The 23333-nt window shown below is 46.5% G+C and overlaps 4 protein-coding genes and 1 non-coding gene across 6 annotated transcripts; 3 read left to right on the forward strand and 2 right to left on the reverse strand.

The window, feature by feature from the left end:
- Window positions 1-54: 54 nt before the first annotated feature.
- Window positions 55-1279, reverse strand: LOC120642553 (nicotinamidase 2-like). The gene has a single exon (XM_039919133.1). It carries the CDS (start codon window positions 905-907, stop codon window positions 302-304), a length of 606 nt encoding a protein of 201 aa, XP_039775067.1. The 5' UTR covers window positions 908-1279; the 3' UTR covers window positions 55-301.
- Window positions 1280-3557: 2278 nt separating this feature from the next.
- Window positions 3558-12368, forward strand: LOC120642404 (probable sphingolipid transporter spinster homolog 2). Its single transcript, XM_039918911.1, has 16 exons — window positions 3558-4405; window positions 5496-5624; window positions 6218-6319; window positions 7316-7420; window positions 7512-7587; window positions 7977-8051; window positions 8409-8511; window positions 8656-8721; window positions 9253-9328; window positions 9556-9653; window positions 9743-9819; window positions 10030-10143; window positions 10810-10929; window positions 11065-11193; window positions 11464-11542; window positions 11993-12368. The coding sequence occupies exons 1-16, from the start codon at window positions 4059-4061 to the stop codon at window positions 12112-12114; spliced, it is 1818 nt and encodes a 605-aa protein (XP_039774845.1). The 5' UTR covers window positions 3558-4058; the 3' UTR covers window positions 12115-12368.
- Window positions 12369-15654: 3286 nt separating this feature from the next.
- Window positions 15655-16763, forward strand: LOC120642552 (transcription factor TCP7-like). Its single transcript, XM_039919132.1, has one exon. The coding sequence runs from the start codon at window positions 15747-15749 to the stop codon at window positions 16350-16352; it is 606 nt and encodes a 201-aa protein (XP_039775066.1). The 5' UTR covers window positions 15655-15746; the 3' UTR covers window positions 16353-16763.
- Window positions 16764-18194: 1431 nt separating this feature from the next.
- On the reverse strand, window positions 18195-18262 carry TRNAT-UGU. The gene has a single exon. It is a non-coding gene; the product is annotated as a tRNA-Thr (tRNA).
- Window positions 18263-18909: 647 nt separating this feature from the next.
- On the forward strand, window positions 18910-22239 carry LOC120642493 (mRNA cap guanine-N7 methyltransferase 2). 2 transcript variants are annotated; one of them, XM_039919050.1, is made up of 12 exons: window positions 18910-19583; window positions 19706-19806; window positions 19923-20001; window positions 20099-20193; window positions 20307-20378; window positions 20468-20577; window positions 20833-20943; window positions 21026-21118; window positions 21256-21324; window positions 21487-21575; window positions 21655-21752; window positions 21846-22239. In XM_039919050.1, the coding sequence occupies exons 2-12, from the start codon at window positions 19708-19710 to the stop codon at window positions 21960-21962; spliced, it is 1032 nt and encodes a 343-aa protein (XP_039774984.1). In that variant the 5' UTR covers window positions 18910-19583; window positions 19706-19707; the 3' UTR covers window positions 21963-22239. The 2 variants fall into 2 exon arrangements, with proteins under 2 accessions (XP_039774984.1, XP_039774983.1); XM_039919049.1 differs by having other exon boundaries at window positions 18912-19583; window positions 19663-19806.
- Window positions 22240-23333: the final 1094 nt, after the last annotated feature.

A 23333-nucleotide genomic window follows, 5' to 3' on the forward strand; every position in this document is an offset into this window, starting at 1 on the left:
GGTAATATCAAACTAACACTACATGATCGGATTTGCAGCGAGAAGGAGAACACGTAGCATAATCAGTCGTCGATATATATGATTTTTTGCATACATAAGCTTTACGTATTTTACATCCAAGGAACACCTGATGTTTTTACATCCATAGTATAAGCTACATCCATCAGGTCAACAATACCTGTTGTTCACACAAGACAAAGAGCATAGCCCCGATCGACCACTAGGCGTGCTTCGGGCATACGCGCGAATGCGATGCAGAAGCATACACAGAGATACAGTCGCGGAGAGCATCCGGATCGCCTCACTGCTTGTCCGGCTTCCCGAGCGCCGCCTGGAGCCGCTCGCAGTCGACGATGTAGGCGAAGCCGTAGGCCATGTTGGCGAGCGTGGCCTCGTGCAGGTCCCGGGTGGCCGTGGCGGTGGCGTCGGCGGAGAAGAAGACCCGGAACCCCCTCACGAAGGCGTCCCGCGCGGTGGTCTCGCAGCACAGGTTGGTCATGACGCCCGCCACGACCACCTCCTCGGCGCCCGCCCGCCGCAGCGCCTCCTCCAGCCCCGTGCCGGCGAAGGCGCTGTACGTGCCCTTCTCCACCACGAGGTCCCCCTCGGCGCGCCCGGCGCCCGGGAGCAGCTCGGCCGCGGGCGTGCCGGCGTCGATGCGGTCGCGGCCCCACCACTCGCGGAGCGGGCGGCCGCGCGGGGCGTCCCGGTCGACGTGGCACGTGTACACGACGGGCATGCCCGCGGCGCGGCAGAGCGCGACGGTGGAGGCGATCGCCGGCATGATCGGAGCCGCCAGCGACGCAAAGTGGCCCTGCACGTCGATGACGAGCAGCGCGGCCCTGCGGGGGTCCGGGTCACGGCGGCGCGTCTCGTACCTGGTATACGTGGTGGCTGGAGGCGGCATGGCGTGCGGCGGAGGATCCTGTGGCTCTGCCTGGTGGCTGCGAGATCTCAAGGGAGACTTGGGATGAGGTGGAGACGAGACCCCGATGAGGGCTTGGGAGGCTTCCGGAATCCCGGACGCGACAGGTGTCAGCACGCCCAGCAGCGCACGGCCACATTTCTGAATTTTGAACGGCGCCGTGCAGAGGCCTCCAGCGTCTTCTTGTCTTGACCGGTTGACCCCGTCCGGCCCTGCCACGATCGATCGCTGCGTGCTAATTCAGGGTGTGTTCCGTTCCGCGTTGTATTTTGAAAAGGAATCTTTTCACATTCACAGTTAAAATATTAAATATAGATTAATCACAAAATTAATTATAAAATTTGTCTATAAACTACCAGACAAATTTAATAAGTCTAATTAATCCATCATTAGCATATGTTTAATGTACTTTTACTGTAGCAATTTAGCGTCTAATCACGATATAATTAGATTTATTATATTTCTCTCGCGATTTACAGTCCATTTGTGTAATGTGTTTTTTAACTACATTTAGTACAGTATGCAGACGATTTACAAATTTTTTGGAATTTTAAATTTTGAATCTAAATGAGGCCTCATCAAAAAGCTCCTCCGCCTAGCATCTCCACATATTTTTGCGTGACTTACGTTTTCCCTTTTCTGGTATGACTGCATCGTCTGCATAAGGCACGGTCCGATCATGAATCGAACTTCGAAACCCTGAGCGAGGGGCATTGGACGACTCCCAGTACATGTAGCAGGCTCTTATGCCAGCGTGTGCATCATCTCTCAAGATGTTACCTTTTTCTTCTTCAAGAAAATATCTCATCGTCTCCTGATGTTGTGGACGTCACGCGAGTGTGGTTTTATCTGCCACGTTATGCGCGGCTGCTCGCGTGCGTCGCGAACTTGCGTGCCAACCCGGGTAGGAACAGCTCTGAAATTCTTTCCCTCTGATCGCTTGCTACAGTGTTGTCCTATGCTCCAAAGGCATAGGACCAGAATTCGGCAGCACTGCAGGCTGCAGTAGATCGCGCGATGCAGGTTTTTTTTTTATGAGGGGTATATGCGATGCAGCTGATCGTCTTTATCAGAAAAGAAAACGAAGATGATAATATGATAGCACCAAAGAAAAACAGGCCTGGCCTGCAAGCTGCAGCAGGCTGCAGGCGGAAGTCCAGCTTCAACTGTCACGGGCCAGGCCGAAACAACACAGGCCTTTTCCTAGTGTAAGGCCCAAGTGTGGCCTGGCCCCGAAAGCTCCCCGACCCTGGCAATGAAAAGGATTCATGCCGATCATCAGCCATCAAACATGAACCGGACCATCACAAATTCTCAGCAAGTTAGGTCGGGAAAGCACACGATTTGGTGAAGTGGAGTGGAAGACAAAACAAGCCGGGGGGAAACAGCAAACAGGTAGCGTAGGTGACTTTGGCGTGACTCCTGGAGCACCGCGGCCAAAGCAATTCTACGTCGCCCCACTCCGTTACGGTGCGAGCGCATGGTTTTCTCAGGGAAGGAAGAACAGCAGCAGCAGCAGCAGCTTTCGTGTCCAGGGCACGTATCTTTCGTGCACCGATCCTATGCTGCTAAAGCAAACCCACACCACACCGGCGATAATCTTTGGAGACGCGCCCTCTTTTGCCTGCCCCCAATCCCCATCAAAGCGTGGCACGCCTTTCAAACTTTAATCCGAACATTGACGGCACGGTCCAGAGGCTAAGAACGTCCTGGCTAGGCACCGGCCGGAACGGAGGTGTGGCACGCCTTTCACCAAACTTTAAACTGAACAACATTGACGGCACGGGCTGCTCATACTTCAGAACGTTAGCAACTTCGAGTAGTGTACTGGCTCGGAGAACTGAATTAAAAGGCTGTGCCTCAGGTACTGCAGTTCTTCAGCCCAGCACCCTGAAAAAGGAGACAGTTGAACACGTCCGATTGACAGAGGAATCGCCCAAATGATCGGAACTTGGAAGACAGGGACTGAAGGACAAGCGGGAAAGGGACGGTCTGCTACTGTTTGGCAGCACGGATCCCCGATTGATGCCTGGAGGGATGGTTGGGATGGGAATAATTGTAGGATAGGGGCATGGCCGCGAGTGGCTGGCACTACGGCCTCGCCAAACAGCTAATCTCCCCTGTCGTTGGTACCATCAGGTAAATAAATAAATAATAAGTATAATAAAGCCCGGCGAAGAAAGGAAAAGCGACACATGGAGCGGTGGTTGTTTTTGCCCACCAAGCACCACCCTTTGCGAGCCAGGCCCACAGGCTGCGCTAAATGCTTCCAAAACACGAGCTCGAGGGCGGCGACTGCGTGTACAGTACCAGTCGACAGTCATTGCACCAACGCCTGGGAATGCAATGGAATCTATCTATCCTGGGCTCCTGGCCTAGGAATTATTCTCTTTTTGACCACTGTAAATCTGAATCCACAATGACACGCACACAGAATTGATTTTCTTGAAGAAAAAACACGCAATTTTTCAGAACCGACGGCTGCAAGTATTTGCGAGAGTACAGAGTAGATGAACTATTTAACTCCCAGCTACCCGCCAGAATAGCGCATTTAAAAAGCGTCCGAGTAGTCGAGCTCCCACGGCCAGGTAAGCCGGCGGTCCATGGGCCTGGTCCACGCGCCGCGCCGCGTGCCCCGCACGCCCACTAGCCCCTGTCTCCCTCGTCCCCCATCGCCACGCCGGCGGGGAGCCGAGGGCAGCGTGCGAACGGCGACGCGAAGCCGTGGAGAGGAGCACAGCTCGGGGAGAGGGAAGGAATCTCCTACCTGCCAACACCCAACACCCAGCGGCCACAGCATCCGTGCTCCCGCAACCTCCCGGCCTCCGCCTCCGCTTCCCCCAGGCAGCCCCACGGCCGTCGCCTTCCCCTCCGGGCCGAAACCACCCCGCGTCCTCTTCCTCGAACCAGGCAATATCCACCGAATATTCAGCTCGGCTGATCCGCTATAAAAACCAGGCCCAAACCAACCCGCCCGCCCGCCCGCCCGCTCAACGTGTTTATCCGTTTCGGGTTGGACCCATGAGATATTTCGCTGGGATCCCGGCGGCGCACGGGACGAATTCCTCCTCCGTGCGCTGGTGGTAACCGATGCTACAAACTCCCAAGTCAAAATTCAGCCCATAAAAATTTTATGGGCGGATCATCCGTCGCCGCCCAGGAAGCGAGCGACGACGCCGCCGCCGCCCGAGTCGTGGGATCCCACGTCGACTCCGCCTCCAATCCCCTCCCTCCGCCGGGCTCGGCGACTTCTGCAGCGGAGGGCGAGCAGGAGCACGCCAAGCCGGAGGCCCCAGCTGAGGCAGCGGCGGCGGCGGCTCCGGTAGAGGCTAAGCAGGAGGCGGCAGCAGCAGCAGCAGCAGCTGCAGCAGCAGGCGTGCAGGCCATGGCGGTCACCGTGGTGCGGGACGTGGAGGCGGGCCCGGACGCGAGCACCAGCGGCCAGGGCGGGGACAAGCCTTCCTGGTTCACGCCTAAGAGGTAACCCAGCCCGTAGCAGAGCTCGATCGATTACCATCGTCTCGTCCTCGACTCGGTTGTGGTGGGTTTGATCTGTTTTAGTCGCATCTTGTTTGCGGAGCTCGTGGGGGTGTTGAAATTCACCAGGGGTTGGGGCGATTCGCTTGCTTGCTCGCTCGCTCGCTCTCAGGACTTTGTTGGGTTCTCTGGAGGTCCAATTGAACGCGCTGGGATTTGGTTGTTTGCTTGTTCTGGGAAATTTGGCTTCTCCGGAGCTCCAATTGGACGTGTTGGGCCGTAGCTCGCGAGCGAGGTATTTGATTGCTGCCTGGCATTGTCTCGGATTGTGTTTGAACTCTCGAGCTTCTGGCGTTGTTCAAGTTGCGGTGGGATCTGAGCAGGGCAGCCGGAGAGAGCAATTCAGTAGTTCGATCGAGGAACCAATCATTTGGGACGGCGTGTGACGATGTATTAGTTTAATCAGAATTTGCTTGTCGCTCTGGTTGTTCCATCCGTGACTTGGAGTTTTCGAATTTCTCCTCGTTTGCTTGCTTCCGTGGTATGGATCTGCGTTTTTAATTCCGTGTTGGCGCGGTGCACTTTGTTTTTATTAGGCAACAGCTGGCGACCTTTTTCAGTGAGATAGATTGAATTTACTTTACTGTACATTGAAATTGGAACGGACCTGGAGTTTGGTTTGATCAGCTGTAGCCTGTATTCTGCTGGGGCATGGGAGCGCTTTTGATCTCAATGTCAGCGAGATGGAGCCTGGACAGTTGTTATTTGGCTGTCCTCTGGCCATGTGAACATCTAACATAAAAATGAAGTTCTGCTGTATGGTCACAGATTCACAGTGGATTCTTTTGTTACATCATCATGTGATCACCATGCGGCTGAATTTTACTCAAGTTTCAAGCTCCTTTTATCTCAATTTAGATTTAGAGTGGATGTGTTGTAGAGATCACATGATTTATTGCCACAATCAGCTGTTCTTTATTTATTACAAGATTCTTCTTTATGTAGATTGTATTAGCATGGTGTATTCGGGTATATATGAATCTTCAAGTTATATTGTTTGCATTCAGTTTGATTATTTTTTCTACTCAAGCAGATTACTTGTCATGTTCTGCATTATCAACATGCTAAACTATGTTGATCGAGGAGCAATAGCAAGTAATGGTGTCAATGGTAGCCGCACAAAATGTTCTGGTGGAACATGCTCCCCAGGCTCAGGAATTCAGTAAGTTTTTGTGAGAAACCTTTTTTGAACCATGGTTTTTATTTTTAAAAAAAATGGTCGCTAACATACTTGTTTATTTATCAAATGGAATGGAAGCTAGAATCCCTAGAAAATTTTTATGCAGTTTTCTTTTCCTTATGTGCCAAAGGGTGCTTAGCCTAGCGGTTAAGACACTCGAGCGGCACTCCACAGGTCCTGAGTTCGAATCCCCGTGTGAGCGAATTTCAGGCTGTGGTTAAAAAAATCCTCTCGCCGGTCCCGTGTGCCAAAGCACTGGTTTAGAGCCGGCCCAGGTCGGCCTGAGGACCGTGTATGGCCTAGGCAATTCCCATGGGTTACGGTTCCCAGTGTCAGGGCGGGGCTGGGGTTCGAGGATTTTCTCGGTCGGGGAAGCCGAGGCTTCTTCTTAGCTTAATACCGGTGGGGCGGTCTTTCCCCACCCGGCCGAGTTTTTTTCCTTATGTGATGCCCTCCCATCTTTTTTTTTGTTGCTAAGTGTCTAAGTCACAACTTATCTACTTTCTTAAGATGCAATATGTTGACCGTACTCTTTCCGTTTACTCATTATGTCTTACCATGCCTGGCCTCTACAGGGGAGACTTTGATCTTAATAATGCTGAAGATGGTGTGTTGTCCTCAGCATTTATGGTTGGACTGTTGGTGGCTTCGCTGATATTTGCATCCCTTGCAAAAAGGTTAGCTCTCTCTTTATTATTCTATTTATTGAATATATTTTCATATTCTTGAATGCTAAATTCAGTCTGTAACTTTGGTGGAATTACATGCGCATGTGCTCGCTTGCTACTACTTAAATGGATCTACAGTAATTTAAATCCAAACTTTATTAACTATACTCAACACTAAATCTTTGTTTGAATTTTTTATTTTTCTCTTTGATTTGTAATGTTTTTATTGTTGAGATTCCGGAGTATAGAATTTATATTTGAGGCTATGGGATTTTTTTGGCAATGGATCATTTTAGTAAGTAGTATCTGCCTCTAATGGGAAGATATTAGAGCTACCATTCTCTACGGTTCACATGCTGGCCAGAAACTTCATGATTACAGTTTTTACTAAATATAACCTCTATGTATTGAGCTATGTACTGCGATGACCATGCATGTGTAGTTGTGAATACGTTTAGGAATGTTGTCTGTGGCTAGTTTTTTAATGCATCAACCATCAACTGTATACCAGAAATTGTCGTGTGCTTGGTTTGAGGGTAAGGTTGAATTGGATATGGCCATCCATGTGTTTAAGGATATGGACATCCAAGTTGTCTGTTTGGTAGGGTGGATGGATGGGATGAACCAATTTTTTGTACGGTTGGAGGGATGAGCGGATGGAATATTAGAGTATAGTTAATTAAGCTATATATTCGTAGCTCTGTTTTAGAGGCTTCGATAGCAAGTTCTCAAAAGTAACAATATAGTACTAGAAACTGGATAGCGAAATGTAGTTATCAATGGAGCCCCTCATATTTCTTGATATAGTTATATTATGGAAAACCAATAAGCTATTATTACCATTAAGAAGAGGAATATTCAAATACATACTACAGATTAACAAGTAATAACAAGTATGTTTTGTGAATTGCTATGGCGGTGAATGCTGTAATTCATGTTTCATATCCCCCAACCTTTTGAAGTGCTATTCATTTTCCCTTGTGACCTCATTTCCCTGTCTTGCAGATATAATCCTTTCAGACTTATTGGTGTTGGCTTGTTAGTGTGGACAATAGCAACAGCTGGTTGTGGGGCCTCGTTTGATTTCTGGTCAATTACTATTTGCCGCATGTAAGTGCTTTTTCATCACTTTCTAGTAACTGTTAAGAAATATTCAATGCCAATCTTCTAATGCAGGGTCATTATCCAAATTTTGCTACAGGTTAGTTGGTGTCGGCGAAGCTTCGTTTATAAGTCTCGCAGCTCCATTCATAGATGACAATGCACCTGTAGCTCAGGTTCTGCTATCACACTCCTGCCTTTAAGATTGTTCTACTATATACATCCGTCCAAAAATTGTAGCTGTGGGGAGTTTGTCCCACGTTAGATAGTGCTAGCACACACTTGGGATCCAAGCATGGAAATTCTGATTAGCCCCTTTCGGGTGAAACAAGGACAAATGTCCAACGGAGCTAGTATGTATGCATAGACCTGCCCCACATCAGGATTGGGCTATAGCATATATGGATTCGTGGGGCATGGCATTTACATCATAACACCAAGCGGGTGCACATATTCAAACAATTCTTTGGTCAAGCTATGATATACATTGTTTTTAATGGTTGCTGCCATTTGTAGTTCTTCATGTCTTAACCAGCCAATAACTTCCTGCTACTTGTGCTACCAGAAAACAGCATGGCTTGCTATGTTCTACATGTGTATACCAACCGGGATAGCACTAGGCTATGTGTATGGAGGACTGGTAAGTCTTATCATAAGCTCCGTTTTTCTTACTATTCAGTTTTGACGCAAGTTTGAGTAATATGTGTTTTCAGCATTATTTACATGAAGCGCCTGATCCTGGCAATCTTATCTATGGCATCTCTGCCCACTACATACCAATCAAATGGCTATTGCTTTCCCTTTGCTAAGTCTTCTTTGTTTATGGCAGTGTAAATGAATATCCACTGTGGAATAGTTTTTGGAGACAATTGATACCATAAACTATCTTCTATTGATGATAAAAGAATGAAAACCCTTCATTATTTAGCTTATTTTTGTAAAAATGTGCTGTCGATTTGCATGAACAGGCTAACAAAAGTTATGTTATTCTCATCAGATCGGAAAAACACTGGGCTGGCGTGCTGCTTTCTGGGGAGAATCAATTTTGATGGTTCCTTTTGTGATTCTAGGATTTGTGATAAAGCCACTAGAAATGAAAGGTATGCCTTTCTTTTCGTACGGTTATTGTTACTAAGAAACACCACTACTTATGTGCATTGCATCATTTCGTGTTTGTCATCCTGTGTTACCTGACGTTTTTCACTTTTTGTGTCTCTTTGGGGGATGTGGATTTTGTTTACCAGGACTTTCTCACAGCGGAATAAAAGAATATGGCCAGATGCTTAATCCCGAGGTTCAAGACCAGATAAGTATGTGCATTGTATTAATTTTATCCTCCCATTGGACAACTAACAGTTTTTCCATAATGCAATTTAGCATTTTGGTAGAGCATATAAGCACCAGTCTCTGTTGGAGCCAATTGTTCTTTATGCTGAAATTCCTCTGGATTCCCATCTTTCCGTGCTCCTTCCCATCTTCTGAATTGCAGAGCTAATTTTGTGATTATTTGAACTTGCCTGGCATTTATAAGCATCTCAAATGATTCATAAGATAAACAATTGAAGGATAAGGCTGGTGCCAAGGACATTGACTTATTTTGACTTCCCTTACATTTAAAATTGAAAGCGGCGATTGAGTACTTTTTAGGCAAGTTAGCAACTAATTTATGTCTCTGGTGGCCTTTTCAATGTGCATAGAACTTGTTTGCTAATGCAGTAATGCCTAGTTTTATTGTCATGTCTAGATGCATCAAGATTCATGCTAATTGCAAGCTGCGTCCTCTTGGCTTATGGCAAATGATCCCTTATTTTTGCTTTTCTGTTTAATTTCATGTGTTCCAGATAATAATGGGCCAAAGCATGTTATGCCTGGTGGAATCAATGATCTTGCAGGAAAGGTCCCACAAAAGTTTTCCTTGTAAGCACTTCTAGTAATTTTTTTAGCACTTGTTAATTATTGGTTCGTTTTTATGTGTATTGCCTTTATATAATTTATTTAAATATTTAATTTGATGATTTATCTCAGTTCATGAGGGTAAAACTAAATGTTTTAGATATTTGAAGTGATTACAGCTATATAATATGATTACTGGGCCTTTTAATGATATAAAGGCTCACTGCACATCTCCTTTTTTGATCCTGCAGCTCCAGATTTGGCCGAAGGCTCATGACTGAAATTGGTCTTTTCAGCAAAGATATGAAAGAACTACTACAAGAGAAGGTTTTTGTCACCGTGGTCTTAGGTCAGATTGCCCCCTGAATGTCTTCTGTATTCCACAGTTTTGTACCTCTTCTATTGATTCTGGAGTTTCCTTTGCCTATATTGTTTCAGGTTATATCTCCTACAACTTTGTCATTGGTGCTTATTCCTACTGGGGCCCCAAGGCAGGCCAACAGATCTACAATATGGTGAAGTCCTGTCTTTTACTCACACGTGGCAATGTCTTAGCATGTATTTGGAGATATATTCGGTTGTAGTAATCCTTAGATGTGTGACCATTGGACGTTTCCTATTTAAAAAAGTATGCTCAAGCTCGATGAACTACAGTTTAAGCCCAGTTTAGAACTGATCTTCTTTGTTCACTATAGCCTTTCTCATTGGATTTTTTTTTTCATCAGACAAGTGCGGATCTTATGTTTGGTGGAATAACTATAGTGTGTGGAATCGTTGGAACTCTAGCCGGAGGTTTCACCCTTGACAAGATAGGGTCTACCATACCTAATGCTTTCAAGGTAAGAATATATTTATACTGTAACATGTTCATTAATTTTCTCCTTGGAAGATAGTACAGTCGAAATGTATGTTTGTTATTTTCGTAACCAAATTATCTGTTTTTTGTTTTTGTTTTTGTTTTTGTTTTTTGCTTCTGAAGTGAGCTGCAAGCTAGCACTCTCCACAGCCCTAAGTTGTAGTTGAGCAAAATACACCTGTAATCCTTAAACTTGTCTTACGGTGTCATCCAGGTCCCTAGATGAACTGCTAAAATACATATGATCCCCTAATTTTGTTTCTTTCTTTTTCCTATTTGGTTTCTTTTTTATTCCTTGAACATGCAGGGGAGTTGTGTGTAACTCCATTAAGAAGAAGAAAATATATTCTACGAAAAAGGGTGCAAACCCTACCAAAACACACCCACATGGGAAACTAGATTATGGCACTGGTGATTGCAAAAGTCCTCCTATTTGGTTTCCTATCATCATGATTACAATAAACTTGAGTATGCAGGGCCAGTATTGAAACCGGGCAGATAAGATAGGAATATATATGAGTCACTGAACGCCCAAAAAGTGTATATGTGAATAGTTTGGGGCAATAGAGCTTAACAAATTCATTTCATGTACCGCTTTCAACCGTCGTAACTAGTCATTATGTTGACTTCATGAGACTTCCCATTGCAGCTTCTTTCCGCCGCAACATTTCTAGGGGCAATATTCTGTTTTGGTGCCTTTTGTTTCAAGAGCCTTTATGGATTCATACCCTGTTTTTCAGTAGGGGAGATTTTGGTTTTTGCAACTCAGGTAATTCCTTCTCTTTTGTTCAACATTTTCATACTACTTCAAATGCAACAATTGAGTAAATAAGCATTTCTTCAGTGTATTTAAATGCATGCACCTCGCTAACTTCTGTGTATGCTTAATTATTTTGACTTTCAGGCACCAGTAAATTTTGTGTGCCTTCATTCTGTGATGCCACATTTGCGGCCACTGGCAATGGCCGTATCCACTGTTTCGATCCATATATTTGGTGATGTGCCTTCTTCACCTCTTGTTGGGCTTCTTCAGGTACTTGTTCGTTTTTGTTGTTGCGGGTGTATTCTAGTCAGTCAAAACCGACTGTCTCAGCAACTTGCCATTCTCCTATGCGATCAAAATATAGGCCCATCATCTGTATCGTTGAAATTTTTTATATATTGGATTCTATGTTGAATATGTTACTCGCATCTCAGTGCTTCTAAGCTTTGGTCTCATCTGGATGCATTTAAACTTGCATATAGGTTTTAGTGCTTTTTATTTATTTTTTCCCTGAAAGATGCTTTTTGAACCTTGATGCAGGACAAAATCAATAACTGGAGGTCCACAGCTCTTATATTGACATCCATCCTTTTCATTGCAGCTGTGTTTTGGTTTATTGGTGAGTTTCAAGTATAAACGTCTACAGTGTCGCAAAGTATATCTTTTTTTTTTTTTGCTTTCACATGCTGAAAAGCCTTCACTAAGCATATGAACTTGTAGGAGCATTTTGATGTTCTGGCCAACATCAAGTCACCCAAAAAAATTAATTGCATGCTTATGATCAGCATGTTTGGGTTGAATATTTAATTTCCATCAAGTAATTTTTAATCCTGGAAATTCATCTCATTTATACGAATCAAATAAAACTTCCCACGTAAAACGAGATTCTGATGCACCTTTTAGTTGCCCCCTTTCTTCTTGAAATGTGTTTAATATAAGCAGTAACTTTGCAGCCCCAGCTGATAGTTTAACATCATCGCCGCAGTGCTCATGAGTCAGTAGCATACTGCTATCTGGATTTGTATTCTGTGATAATTCAACTGAACTTGAGATGATCTTCTCTTTGCAGGCATATTTGTCCCCAGCGTGGATCGTTTCAATGAAGAGAGCGAGCATGGTGTTCCTGCCGCCGAGAGATCAAACCTCAGGCCACTGCTCGATGACAACGAGGAGGCACGGGCATCTGACTAAAATCCGTGCAAGTTAGATCACGTCATGGCCCTTTTCTTTTCTTTTTTTTCTTCTTTTTTGAGGGTAATCTTAGCCGGATTATTTCCCTTGTGCTAGCAACATGTGAAATGTAAATTTGCATGTCAGCTGGCTGTACTATGTATATATAATAGGTGCGTTTGGTTTCCGTTCTTTTCTACTATAGTGTACAGACTACAGAAACAGGCAATGTCAGGATTGTTTTTTTACAAATGCGAAACATTTCAGCTTTGCCACGTTTTTTTTTCTTTTGGCAATCTAAACTTGGCTGATTACAATCTGCTTTGGAACTGCTCTGCCCGTTGGAATTGTCTTGTCCACGCCACATTCCAGTCAGGAGGCTAGCTCTAGTGATGTGACGAATTGCCATAGATGGCTGTGCAACCACTCCCTTTCGTAAGTGGCAGCGTGGACAATGCCCAGCATAATAAAGGATTTGGCTTGTATAAAAAATAATGAGAAAATGAATTAGTTGATGCACGTCCAGAGCTCGACACCCAGCCATGGTCCCTATCATTTCAGTCCAGCTAGTACGTACATCCTGGTAGGCGGTAGGTCACCGGAATAAAAACGCGGCGTCAATTCCTGACTGGAATGCGGCGTGTACCCTACACAAACGCAAGCGGTGTTCTCGCAGGCGCGACGAGTCGCGGCGCAGCGCAGTGCCGCGGGAAATCGCAACAAGGTGGTCCAGGCTGGGGCTCAACTGCGATCTGTTGCGCTGCGTCAGGCCAGGAGGTGAGCCGTCAATCCTCCCGGTGATCCAGCCGCGCGCTCTTCCCCCCAGCCCGGGGCTCCACGCCACACGCAGCTCAGCTACAGAGCCTACGGGCCCCGTCCCGTAGCGACCAGCCAAACCAAACAGCGCAGGGCGAGACTCATGACCTTATTGTTCCATTTATTGTTCCATTCCAAAATTCTAGCACACGATTTTCGAAAAGAGAATTTTATATGTATATTTTAGCACACGATTTTAAAAAAGAGAATTTTTATTTGAAGTACTAAGGCCCTGTTTAGTTCCCACCCCGTAAACGCAAAAAAAACCGTAAACGCATTAAAGTAAAAAAGAATCTTGCTAATTTGAAGTACTAAATGAAGTCTATTTACAAATTTTTTTTGCATGGTTGGGCTGTAAATCGCGAGACGAATCTAATGAGCCTACTTAATCCATGATTTGCAACATTGATGCTACAGTAACCATCCGCTAATTATTGCTTAATCATGGATTAATTAGCATCATTAGATTCGTCTCGCGATTTACAACCCATCTGTGCAAAAAAATTTGTAAATAGACTTCATTTAGTACTTCAAATTGGCAAGATTCCCACACAAATTTTTTTTCGTTTACAGGTAAAACGAACTAAACAGGGCCTAAATGAAGTTTATTTGCAAAAATTTTTAGTGATGGGTGTAACTTTTCGCGATGAATCTAATGATAGTAATTAATTGATGATTGGCTACAGTGAAACTACAGTAACCATCCTCTGATCATGTGGTATCATGTGGTTAAAGATCTCATTAGATTCTTCAGATTTTCTAGCTCAAGTGTTCTGAAATTAGTTTAAAAACTATTTTAATTTCATATATCTAATTAACGATCAAAATTAATACAAATTTTAACATAGCACAAATCAAATAGTACTATGTCCGCGGCTCGGCTCTGAAGCTGCTACGACTACTAGGCCCCTAACTACTGCGACGAGCTCTGAGCTCAGTAAAAGTAGGGGCTCTTCTCGGATTATCGCCGGCAGCATCTCGCTCGTCGCTGCACGCGTATCCCAACCCTTTTCTGTTTGAAAATGACTAGGGAAGGTGCCTTCGTTCCGCGTATCAGGTCTGGCCCTTTCCGAGCGAAAATGACCGCTGCTCAGCTTGGTCGCCATCTGCATTCATCGATGCGAATCTTTGCTCTCGGTTTCCCTGCGGTAGAGCTAGACATGAGTCCAGCCTAAATTCAGACATCAAAAGGTTGGTCTCTGCGGCCGTGTTTAGTTTCTCTTTTTTGGAATTTTAAAAGAATTTTTTTTTCATATTTGAAGTACTAAATATAAACTAATTATAAAATTAATTATAGAACTCTTCTGTAAACTATGGGACAAATCTCATGAGTGTCTGATCACGATCTAATTAGATTCATTAGATTCGTCTCGCGATTTACAGTTTATTTGTGTAATGCGATTTTTTCCTGACTATATTTAATACACCATGTAAGTGATTTATAAATTTTTTGGAATTTTAAAATTTAAAACTAAACACGGCCGTCCAATTATCTAATATCTCTTCACTTATAATTATAGCTGCATGCCTGCATCCATAATGTTCAGTTCGAAATTTCCAACCCGCTAGGCTGCCAGCTGCGAGAGGCCTGCGGTTCACCGCAAAGTGAGGGCCACCAGGCGGAGGCGGACCCAGGCACCCAGCGTCCCCCCATGTGCCCTGCCCCCCCGGTGTGTACTGTGCACAGCGCTGGGCTGGGCACTGCTGCTGCTACAGCGCTGCAAGCCTGTCCCTGCATCGCCACTTTGTCAGGCTGAGGCGCCTGCAACTCTACTTCGCCCATCAATTATTGCGCAAAGGAAATCCTGAAAAGACCGGAACGAAATACTCTATCAGGATTCAGCGTAGAGTAAAAGAAATAGGAGTATTTTTTTTAAAAATAGAGTAATAGATCCAGCGTAGGTGCCGATATGCGTACCAGCAAAAAAATAAATTTAAAATCATAGTGTGGGATAACTGCAAGACCTGGTCTTCCTTTTCTGTAAATGAACTGAACTAGAATTTTTTTTGCAGATGTTCGACTGTGCACAATGCACAGGTTACTAGTGGCCTTGTCGGGATAATACTAGAATTTTAGCATGCATATTTCCCAAAAAAAAAACTCGCATATATGGAGTACTAAATGAAGTCTATTTATAAAAATTTTTCAGAAATGAGTGTAACTTTTCGCGACGAATCTAATGATGGTAGTTGATCGATGATTTGCTATAGTAATGCTCCAGTAATCATCCTCTAATCACGCGATAAAAGATCTCATTAGATTTTTCAAAATTCCTAGCACAGGAGTTCTAAAGTTAGTTTTACAAATTGATTTTATTTAATACCCCTAATTAGGGGTCAAAATGGATGCTAGAATCTTCCTAGCATGAACCAACAGAGCCATAACGCTCTCTCTATGCTAATGCTACAAAATATACGTTTTTCAGAAAAATGGAGCTCATTTCTATTTCGATAAATTTGCCAACCCGATTTGAAAATTGAATTTTTCAGGTAAATTCTGAATTTCTTCCACTCAAGTTCAGAAATACTCCTATGTCAGGGAAGCTCAGCTTCTCATTTACTCCTACTTGATATCCAATTATGAAGCAATATTATCATCAAAATGAAAACTATCCTTTTTAAGGATGAATACAATCACCGAGCATACGGGCAGCCAAAAAAGAGAGAGGAATGAATTAAATAAATTTGACGTAAAAAAACAGTCCGCTTTATAAATGGTTCTACCCCGGGGGCCAATGCCTGGCACGGCCCTATCCCTATCCGGCTATCCCCATCACTCCTCCCCACAAGCCCTGTCCTCCACCAACAAACTCTCTCGTACGAGGCTGGAGAGCGCCATGGCTTCCCGTGACGCCGCCACCTTCCAGGTCTACCGGCCCATGCCCGCGCCGACTCCGGCGCCGGCGCCGATGTCGCTGGCGGCCGCCGCCGACGCCGCTGCGCCCGCGCCCAAGAAGGCGAGCCCGGGCGCCGGCAAGGACCGGCACAGCAAGGTGAACGGGCGCGGGCGGCGCGTGCGGATGCCGATCGTGTGCGCGGCGCGCGTGTTCCAGCTCACGCGCGAGCTGGGGCTCAAGTCCGACGGCCAGACCATCGAGTGGCTGCTCCGCCAGGCCGAGCCCTCCATCCTCGCGGCCACGGGGTCCGGCACCACCCCCGCCGTTTTCTCCTGCTCCTCGGCGCCGTCCACCTCCTCCCCCACCGTCGCCGCCGCCGCGCACCCGGTCCTCGGCAAGCGCCCGCGCGAGGACCACGAGCCGGCGCCGGCGCCGGCACCGTTCTGGGCGACCCTGCAGGCGCGGCCCGTGGCGTGGGGCCTGTCGCCGGCGCAGGAGGCCGCGGCGCAGGCGTACGCGTCGGTGGCGGCGCAGCAGGGGCACCATCTCAACCTCCTCTCCGTCCTCTCCGGCGCCGCGAGGCCGTCGGAGGAGGAGTCCCGGTGACCGCCCGCCGCCGCAGCGTTGCTACGTTAATTGCATGCGTCGAAGCGTGGCATGCCTTTCCGTCTCGTTCCGTGCATCCCCGGGGCGCATTCCGTGTGTGTTTTTCCTGTGATCTACTGATCTGCGGTGCGAGGAGAAGAAGAAGAAAAGGCGAGCTCAAGGATCAAGAACTCGCTATCGGATCGTCGGGGGTAGCGGTAGTAGATAGCATTCGTCAGGTTTTGTGCTTGTGATCTTGTTCGTTGTCTGGGTTTGTGCTGTGGTGATGATCAAGGCTCTGCATGCCGAATTGTCAGCTGATCTGAAATTCTAGCACAATGCCGGTGTGTTATTCCTGTATGAGTATGACATTGCTTGCTTTTGCAATGGAAACCTTGAGAATTCGAAAGATATTCAGCTGTGATTTCTTTCCTTTTTTTTCGAAGAAATTCAGCTATGATTTCTCGGCTTCTCGCAGAGATCGATAATGGCTGGTGATATTGGCTTTCCAGTTCTCCTGGGACTGTGAAACCATGATGGATCACCATTCACTTCCCCCCGCATTATTTCACCATCTCACATTTTCATCTCATGGCAGCTTGTGCAAACCCAGGCCACATGCTGTTCAATCGTTGCCAGGGAACAGGGTAGCCCATGCTAGTATGCTACCGCACTCCTTTTTTCCTCTCGGCTAGGAGTACGTGAATTGCAGCAAAAGCTGCGGCTCCAGCGCTGCCCTGCCCTGCTCTGCGTCTGGGACGGCGTCTGCACTTTGCCTCTGAAAGGTTCAGGCTGTTTCGCCGGACATGATTCGTGTCAAGCTGTAGGCCAATGGCTCTGTGGAAAGGCGCACGACCTTGTTGTCCGGACCATGCTCGCAGACTTTTCGCGCTGTATCAAGTATCAAAGGGTCACTTTGTTCCAAATTCTCAGACTGATCACTTGATCTGTTACTGTTAGTACTAATAGTACCACTACAAGTATACAACTACTGCATTGCAGATTGTACTCGGTGTAGAAGTATTGAAGAAAAACGAAGCATTGGCGCCATTTACTTGCTCGGCGGATGAAGTACGTGCAGACTGATCGAGATTCAAGATGATGAATAATGGTCATGGCCATGTTGAGGGTGAGGCAGGCAAGCCGCTGCTGCACGGACCTCAGGCTCAGACTGGCCCATCTGGTAGTAGGTTGGTGGCGGCCAGCTAGCGCTGCATGGCCTGGCGGCCTGGCCTATGGATATTCCTTCCAGTGGCTGTTGGGCGCTGGTCCTACGCGACATGTCAGTAATGCGTACTGGGAGGGGGTCCTTTTGGTTCGAGGTGAAAAAGATCTGAGTCTGCATCGGTGTGCCACGCTGTGCGCTCCGCCGCTCCGTGCATTACGTATCGATTCGTGGTGAAAACACACTGTGCAATTATTTGTACTCTGTTTTTGAAGGCCGAAGGTATAGCCGGGGATAGCTCAGTTGGGAGAGCGTGAGACTGAAGGTCTGAAGGTCGCGTGTTCGATCCACGCTCACTGCATTTTTTTTATCCCTCACCACCTCCATCCTTGTCTGTCTGTTTGGATGCACAATACGGTTGTACGGCAACTTAAAAGGCGAAAAAGATCCTTCACCTTTAAAAAGAAAAAAAGAAAATTCTAGAAGGGGCAAAACCAAAGAGCCTTCACCCATAAAGAAACGCGGGTGAAAAACGAAAACAACACCATATGTTTTCTTCTGCATAAAGGATTTGTTAGCTTTGAAGGGGAAAGGGAAAAAGACGCTTCACTTTAAAAAGAGAGAAAAAGAAGAGAACTCCAGAATGGGGAAAAAAGACTGAAAATAGAGCCTTCCGAAGGGGAAAAAAAGGGAAAAACTGCCCCCATGCAGGATTGAACTACCTTCAGTTTACAAGACTGACGCTCTACCACTGAGCTATAAGGGCTAAGGTGTTCATTTTAGTTTTTTTACTAATATCGATTTCTGATTGGATCAGGATAGATAATATAATCACCGAGCTGATAAGCTGCCAATTTGCCCAGCCTGTCCGATTCCGCCTGTCCGACTGCCTAACCGCAACTAAAAAGATTTCCCTGTTCAGTTTTTAGAAGGCATGTTACAATAGAAAAAAAGTTCGGTTCCTGATTAACTTAAATCTTGCATTTTGTAATAGTATATTTAGTTTATATGGGATATATACATTGCAATTGCTATGTATCTCTTTTGTCAGATCGTTATTGTTCCATTCTCAATTACTATTCTTTAAAATAGAGAAAGAGTTGTTTAAATTTTCTATAGAATATGTATGTGTTCAAATTCTTGTTATTCTTTCATATTAATTTAGCGGTACAGCCTGCTTTTTTTTAGAAAAAAATTATAGCCCAAATCGAAGAAATAGCCCAGCAAGCGAATCCTAAGCCCAGTTCCGGCTCCTACGCGGTCACGCCTGACCTCCCGTCCGGCCCGCGACCGACCCTGACGGTCGCGCCTGCCACCTGCCCGCCTCCCCGACGGCCGCACTGCTCCGCTTCCGCCCTCCGCCCGTCGCCGCCGCCCGCCCTCCCATACCCGGCTCACCCGACGGCCGCCGCCCTGCCGCCCCTTCGCGCAGCGCGCCGCGCGCCTGCGGCCTGCGGCTTTGCTGGCGCGTCTGCTCGCTCGGTCCGGCCTGCGCCTTGCTGCGGCCGCCCGTCACCTCCCGCCGTCGTCGCCCACTGCAGCCCTCTGCCCGTCGCCACTGGTTCGTACAATCGTACGGCTGCCCTTCCCCTCTGCTCCAATTGCAGTCAGCAGTAGTGATTAATTGGTTGTTGTTGTTGTGTGTTACCAGAAAGTTTTTTGGCTCTAAATTTTTTGGCTAGTGATTTGAATTTTTTTGCTAGCTAGGGTCCGCCACGCCGCGGCCCTAGCAGCTCACGGCCCCCACCATCTGGCAGGTAGCCGGTGGCGGAGCAGCAGCGCCTTCTCCTTTGACGGGCGGCACGCCCACACGGCAACAAGGCCCGCTCCTTTCCTTCGGCACCTTCGCTCCCCCAGCGCCCGCCGCTCTCCACGCGGTCGGCCCGTGCGCCGCCCTCCACGCTCACCTGCCCAGCTGCAGCTCGAGTCCTGCTGGTGCGGCGGCACCCTCCCTTCCCTTCCCACGACTTCTCTGTACTTTCTCTCGGCCTCGGTCTTCCTTTCCTAGCGGCGACGACAGGGCGAGTTGCGCTGCCCGTTGTTCGTCGAGCGACGGGCGCTTCGCCGGCGACGAACATCCGACAGGGGTATGCCTGCCTAGTCCCCTCCCTTCCCATCCGGATCTGACCGTGATTTTAGCTACTAATTTCGACCTTTTTGCAACAGTTATTGGGTGTACATGTATAACTGGGTCCGCCCCTGATTACAGAGATGAACGTGGCAGCGCCACCACCCCCACCACCACATCTTCGCCTATATGAATTCGCCAAGACCGCTCTCGTCAAAATTTTTGCCTTTCCTTATGCCACGGTCCGTTATATTGCTCCTCTCTTTCATGGTTTTCAATTTGTTGCAAATCAGCGAGAAACTCTCGGCAGCAGAATCCTGAAACTAGTATTGCATTTTCTGGTTGCCAAATGTGTAAGGTCTGTGACTTGTATTGCGATGGTGGAGTTGATACGGACAAGTGGTGTGATGCCCAGGTTGGCCACTATATAGGAATCGGTACGCTGCCTCCACTAGCCTGAGCCCTCTATGGTCTGTTGCTTTGACTGTCAATAAGTTAATTTGACCTTGACCATCATACCAATTTCTACAACAGATGCCTCTGCATCGGGTGTCAGCGATGCCCGTGAGCTATGGGAGAACAAGAGGAAACCTTTCACTGCTGAGTTCATTGAGTTGGATCCTTCTGATGTACACCCTCCCTCCATACTTTCCTAGTTCCTACACACACAAATGCACTAGTGCTGGCAATTGGCATGAATCTTCAGTGCTGACAGTTAGTTTTTGTTACATTTGCATGGCAGGATGATTTCGAAGCTCAAGTGCAGGAAAAGGGCATCCAGGCAGATATTGTTTGTTGTATGCAGCACTTGCAGGCAAGTTGGCTGTTCTCTAGAGTTCTGGATCTGGAATATGTACTTGTGAGCTTTGCTAATCTTCATAATTTATCCTTTTCGAAAGATAGTTATGCTTTGAGAGTGAAGAACGGGCAAAGAAGCTTCTGAATAATGTATCATCACTTCTCAAACCTGGTGGCTACTTTTTCGGCATGACTCCTGATTCGTCAACGATATGGTACTGTCACTACGTGAATTTGTTCGTATATCCTAATTTCTTCTCTTTTTTGCTTTAAGCTATTATTCAAAATAAATTATCTTCTAAGCATGGGTGATCATCCACCAACCAAGCAAAATATGTATTGCTGGCATTTATGGCTTAGCTGCAAATAAAGCTTATTTTACCTTCTCTAGTACAAATTTAGTGTGCAATGTGCTTGAACAAACTCTGTTCTTTCTATTGCTAAGTTGATTGGTATTTTGTGTTCTGTAGGACAAAATATCAAAAGAATGTTGAGGCTTCGCATAATAAAGGTCTGAAGGCTGTTCCAAATAGCATTCGCTCGGAGAATTATACCATTACCTTTGAAGTTGAGGAAGAAAAGTATGAGCTGTTATTGTTTCGTGAATGCTGAAAATTTTTATTACATTAACTTCCTGAGGGGATCCTTTGGTATATGGTGCAGGTTTCCCTTCTTTGGAAAGAAGTACCAACTAAAATTTGCAAGTGAAGCAGTATCTGAAAATCACTGCCTGGTTCACTTTCCCAGCCTTATGAGGTGATTCTTTTCTCATTTATTTTCAACATTTTGCTCTATTGCTTCATTGTCATGAAATCATGATAACCTAAAACCTTTATAAATTCAAACAAATTGGGTGATAAGAGTTTTCACAATGCTAGGTTGTGTTGAAACAGATTAGCAAGGGAAGCTGGACTTGAATACGTGGAGATCCAGAATTTAACCGAATTTTATGATGATAACAGGTAGGAATTTCCATGTCAAGACCTATGTCATTTTCATGGAATTATTATCTGCTGTATTTAAGCTAACTCATCATCTGCTGTCCAAAGAAATGTAACATTGTGACTACAAAAAAAAATGTGGATGCCCGAACTCTATTTAACTTTTGATTCTGACTGATCCAGAACACAATTTGCTCCAATGCTTGGTGGTTACAGTGCAAGCTTTTTGGATGCTCGTGGAAAGCTTGTTACTCGTTCCTATGACATTTTAGGTAGTGTAGAAATTCATCATTTTGCTGCGTTGGATCATAAGGTCCCAGTTTACTCAATGTTTCCACTTGGTTTCTGCAGGCTTGTATTCAACTTTTGTATTCCAGAAGCCTGACCCAGATGCAATACCACCTATTGTAACACCCGACTTGCATGATACTGACAATGCTCAGGAAGAGGTCTGTTTCTTCTGCTTAGTAGCTAGCTGTAGGTTTTTCTTTTCTGTTTCATTGGAAAGTGTTGTTGGTCTCACACTTTGATTGAAACACTAGGATTGGCTCCGGCGGCAGCAGGCAGCCGATGACGGGAGGTGTCCGCATGCGGATGTGCTTCCCTTGGATCATGAGAAAGGCATCCTGGGTCCTGGACCTGCAGATATGAGACTTTAGCTGCTGGTAATTCAAATCCGGCTTGAACTAGGAGTAATGATGCTTTTATCGTTTTTTCCCTCCCACTTACGAAAATCTCTGGTGCTTCCACTAAGAGTTCACGAAAATATAAAACAACGTTACTGAGGGTAGCCAATCTTGGCAGAGACACGTTTTCTTTGTACGCTGGGTGTATTTTCCTACTCGTACGGTTAAGCTGGTGGACAAATACGGTTGAATTGTACCCAGACAGAAGTGTAGAGTGGCCGCAAGCTGACTTGAAACTAATCCAGTGCAAGCCCTCGTCCCCGCAGAGACAGCATATTCTGATTGCAAGAGGTTTATCAAGCGTAAGTTTATTACTAATGAGGCACAAGTGGAATCTATTCTTACATCAAATTCTTTTGCTTCCATACTTTGTTGCCACTCTACACTTCTGTCTGGGTACAATTCAACCGTATTTGTCCACCAGCTTAACCGTACGAGTAGGAAAATACACCCAGCGTAGATAGGAAGTATTCTCGTGAGCTCTTTGTCACCGCGATCATCGATGATCTGGCACTGAATTTAATTGCTGCCTAGTCCATTTGTCGCGGGATATGGCGCGGCGCATCAACGCTATCACCGAGGCCAAATTAAACCTTTAAAGGGCAGTCCCAATGGAAAGTTTCTAGTGCAGTTTCCAATGAAAATAAATTTCATTTTAGACTCTACCGCTCCAATGGATAGTTTCTTATAGTAATTATAAGTACTAACATTTAATGAGAAGCACCATGTATTAAAAACTGAGCATGATCAGTTGCGGCAAGCAATGAGAGCACACCGCACCTGTAACGCCTGCCTCGTGGACAGTCCGCCAAGCATCGCCCAGATATTTATCTGGATGGGCGTGGGATCAACCTGTCATTCCTCTCTTCCTCCTCTTTTCCTTCCAGAGCCGAGCAGAGCTCGTGCCCTCACCCCGACGGCGCCCCCTCCCCGTCGATCTCCCTCCTCCGGCCACCAAACCTCGATCCCTCGCGCGGGAACCTTCCTCGGCACCTCCTCCACCTTCCTAAACCTCTATATCGGCTTCTCCACGGCCGGAATCGCCCCACCCCCACCGGACACCATTGGAGGTGCTTGAAGCTTTATTCCACTGCCGATCCGCCTCTCCGGTCGTCCTCCGCTCGATCCGACTGCGGGAATGGGTTCGTGGTGAGTTCCTTGTGCTTCCCGGTCTTTTTCCCTTCCGTTGAGTGCCGCCAGCGTCGGTGAGCGGCCGCCGCCGCCGTCGCCGCGCTCGCTGCTGCCTGGTGTGCGGTGTCAAAGATTGGAGTCGCGGACGGTCCGCCCATGGGGGCCGGACAGTCCGCATGCCAAGTTAGGTTTTGTCTAGAGACGATGTTGTCT

The sequence above is a fragment of the Panicum virgatum genome, chromosome 7K (genome assembly GCF_016808335.1).
Source record: "Panicum virgatum strain AP13 chromosome 7K, P.virgatum_v5, whole genome shotgun sequence".
In the NCBI taxonomy this organism is placed as follows: Eukaryota; Viridiplantae; Streptophyta; class Magnoliopsida; order Poales; family Poaceae; genus Panicum; species Panicum virgatum.

Bases quoted from the DNA above. Each gene is read 5' to 3' on its own strand.
- LOC120642553 (XM_039919133.1), bottom strand. From the start codon at position 907: ATGCCGCCTCCAGCCACCACGTATACCAGGTACGAGACGCGCCGCCGT.
- LOC120642404 (XM_039918911.1), top strand. From the start codon at position 4,059: ATGGGCGGATCATCCGTCGCCGCCCAGGAAGCGAGCGACGACGCCGCC. The intron at 9,654-9,742 runs GTCAGATTGCCC...ATATTGTTTCAG, and splicing joins TTTTGTCACCGTGGTCTTAG to GTTATATCTCCTACAACTTT. The intron at 9,820-10,029 runs GTGAAGTCCTGT...TTTTTTCATCAG, and splicing joins GCCAACAGATCTACAATATG to ACAAGTGCGGATCTTATGTT.
- LOC120642552 (XM_039919132.1), top strand. From the start codon at position 15,747: ATGGCTTCCCGTGACGCCGCCACCTTCCAGGTCTACCGGCCCATGCCC.
- LOC120642493 (XM_039919050.1), top strand. From the start codon at position 19,708: ATGAACGTGGCAGCGCCACCACCCCCACCACCACATCTTCGCCTATAT. The intron at 20,944-21,025 runs GTATGAGCTGTT...TATATGGTGCAG, and splicing joins TTTGAAGTTGAGGAAGAAAA to GTTTCCCTTCTTTGGAAAGA. The intron at 21,753-21,845 runs GTCTGTTTCTTC...TTGAAACACTAG, and splicing joins CTGACAATGCTCAGGAAGAG to GATTGGCTCCGGCGGCAGCA.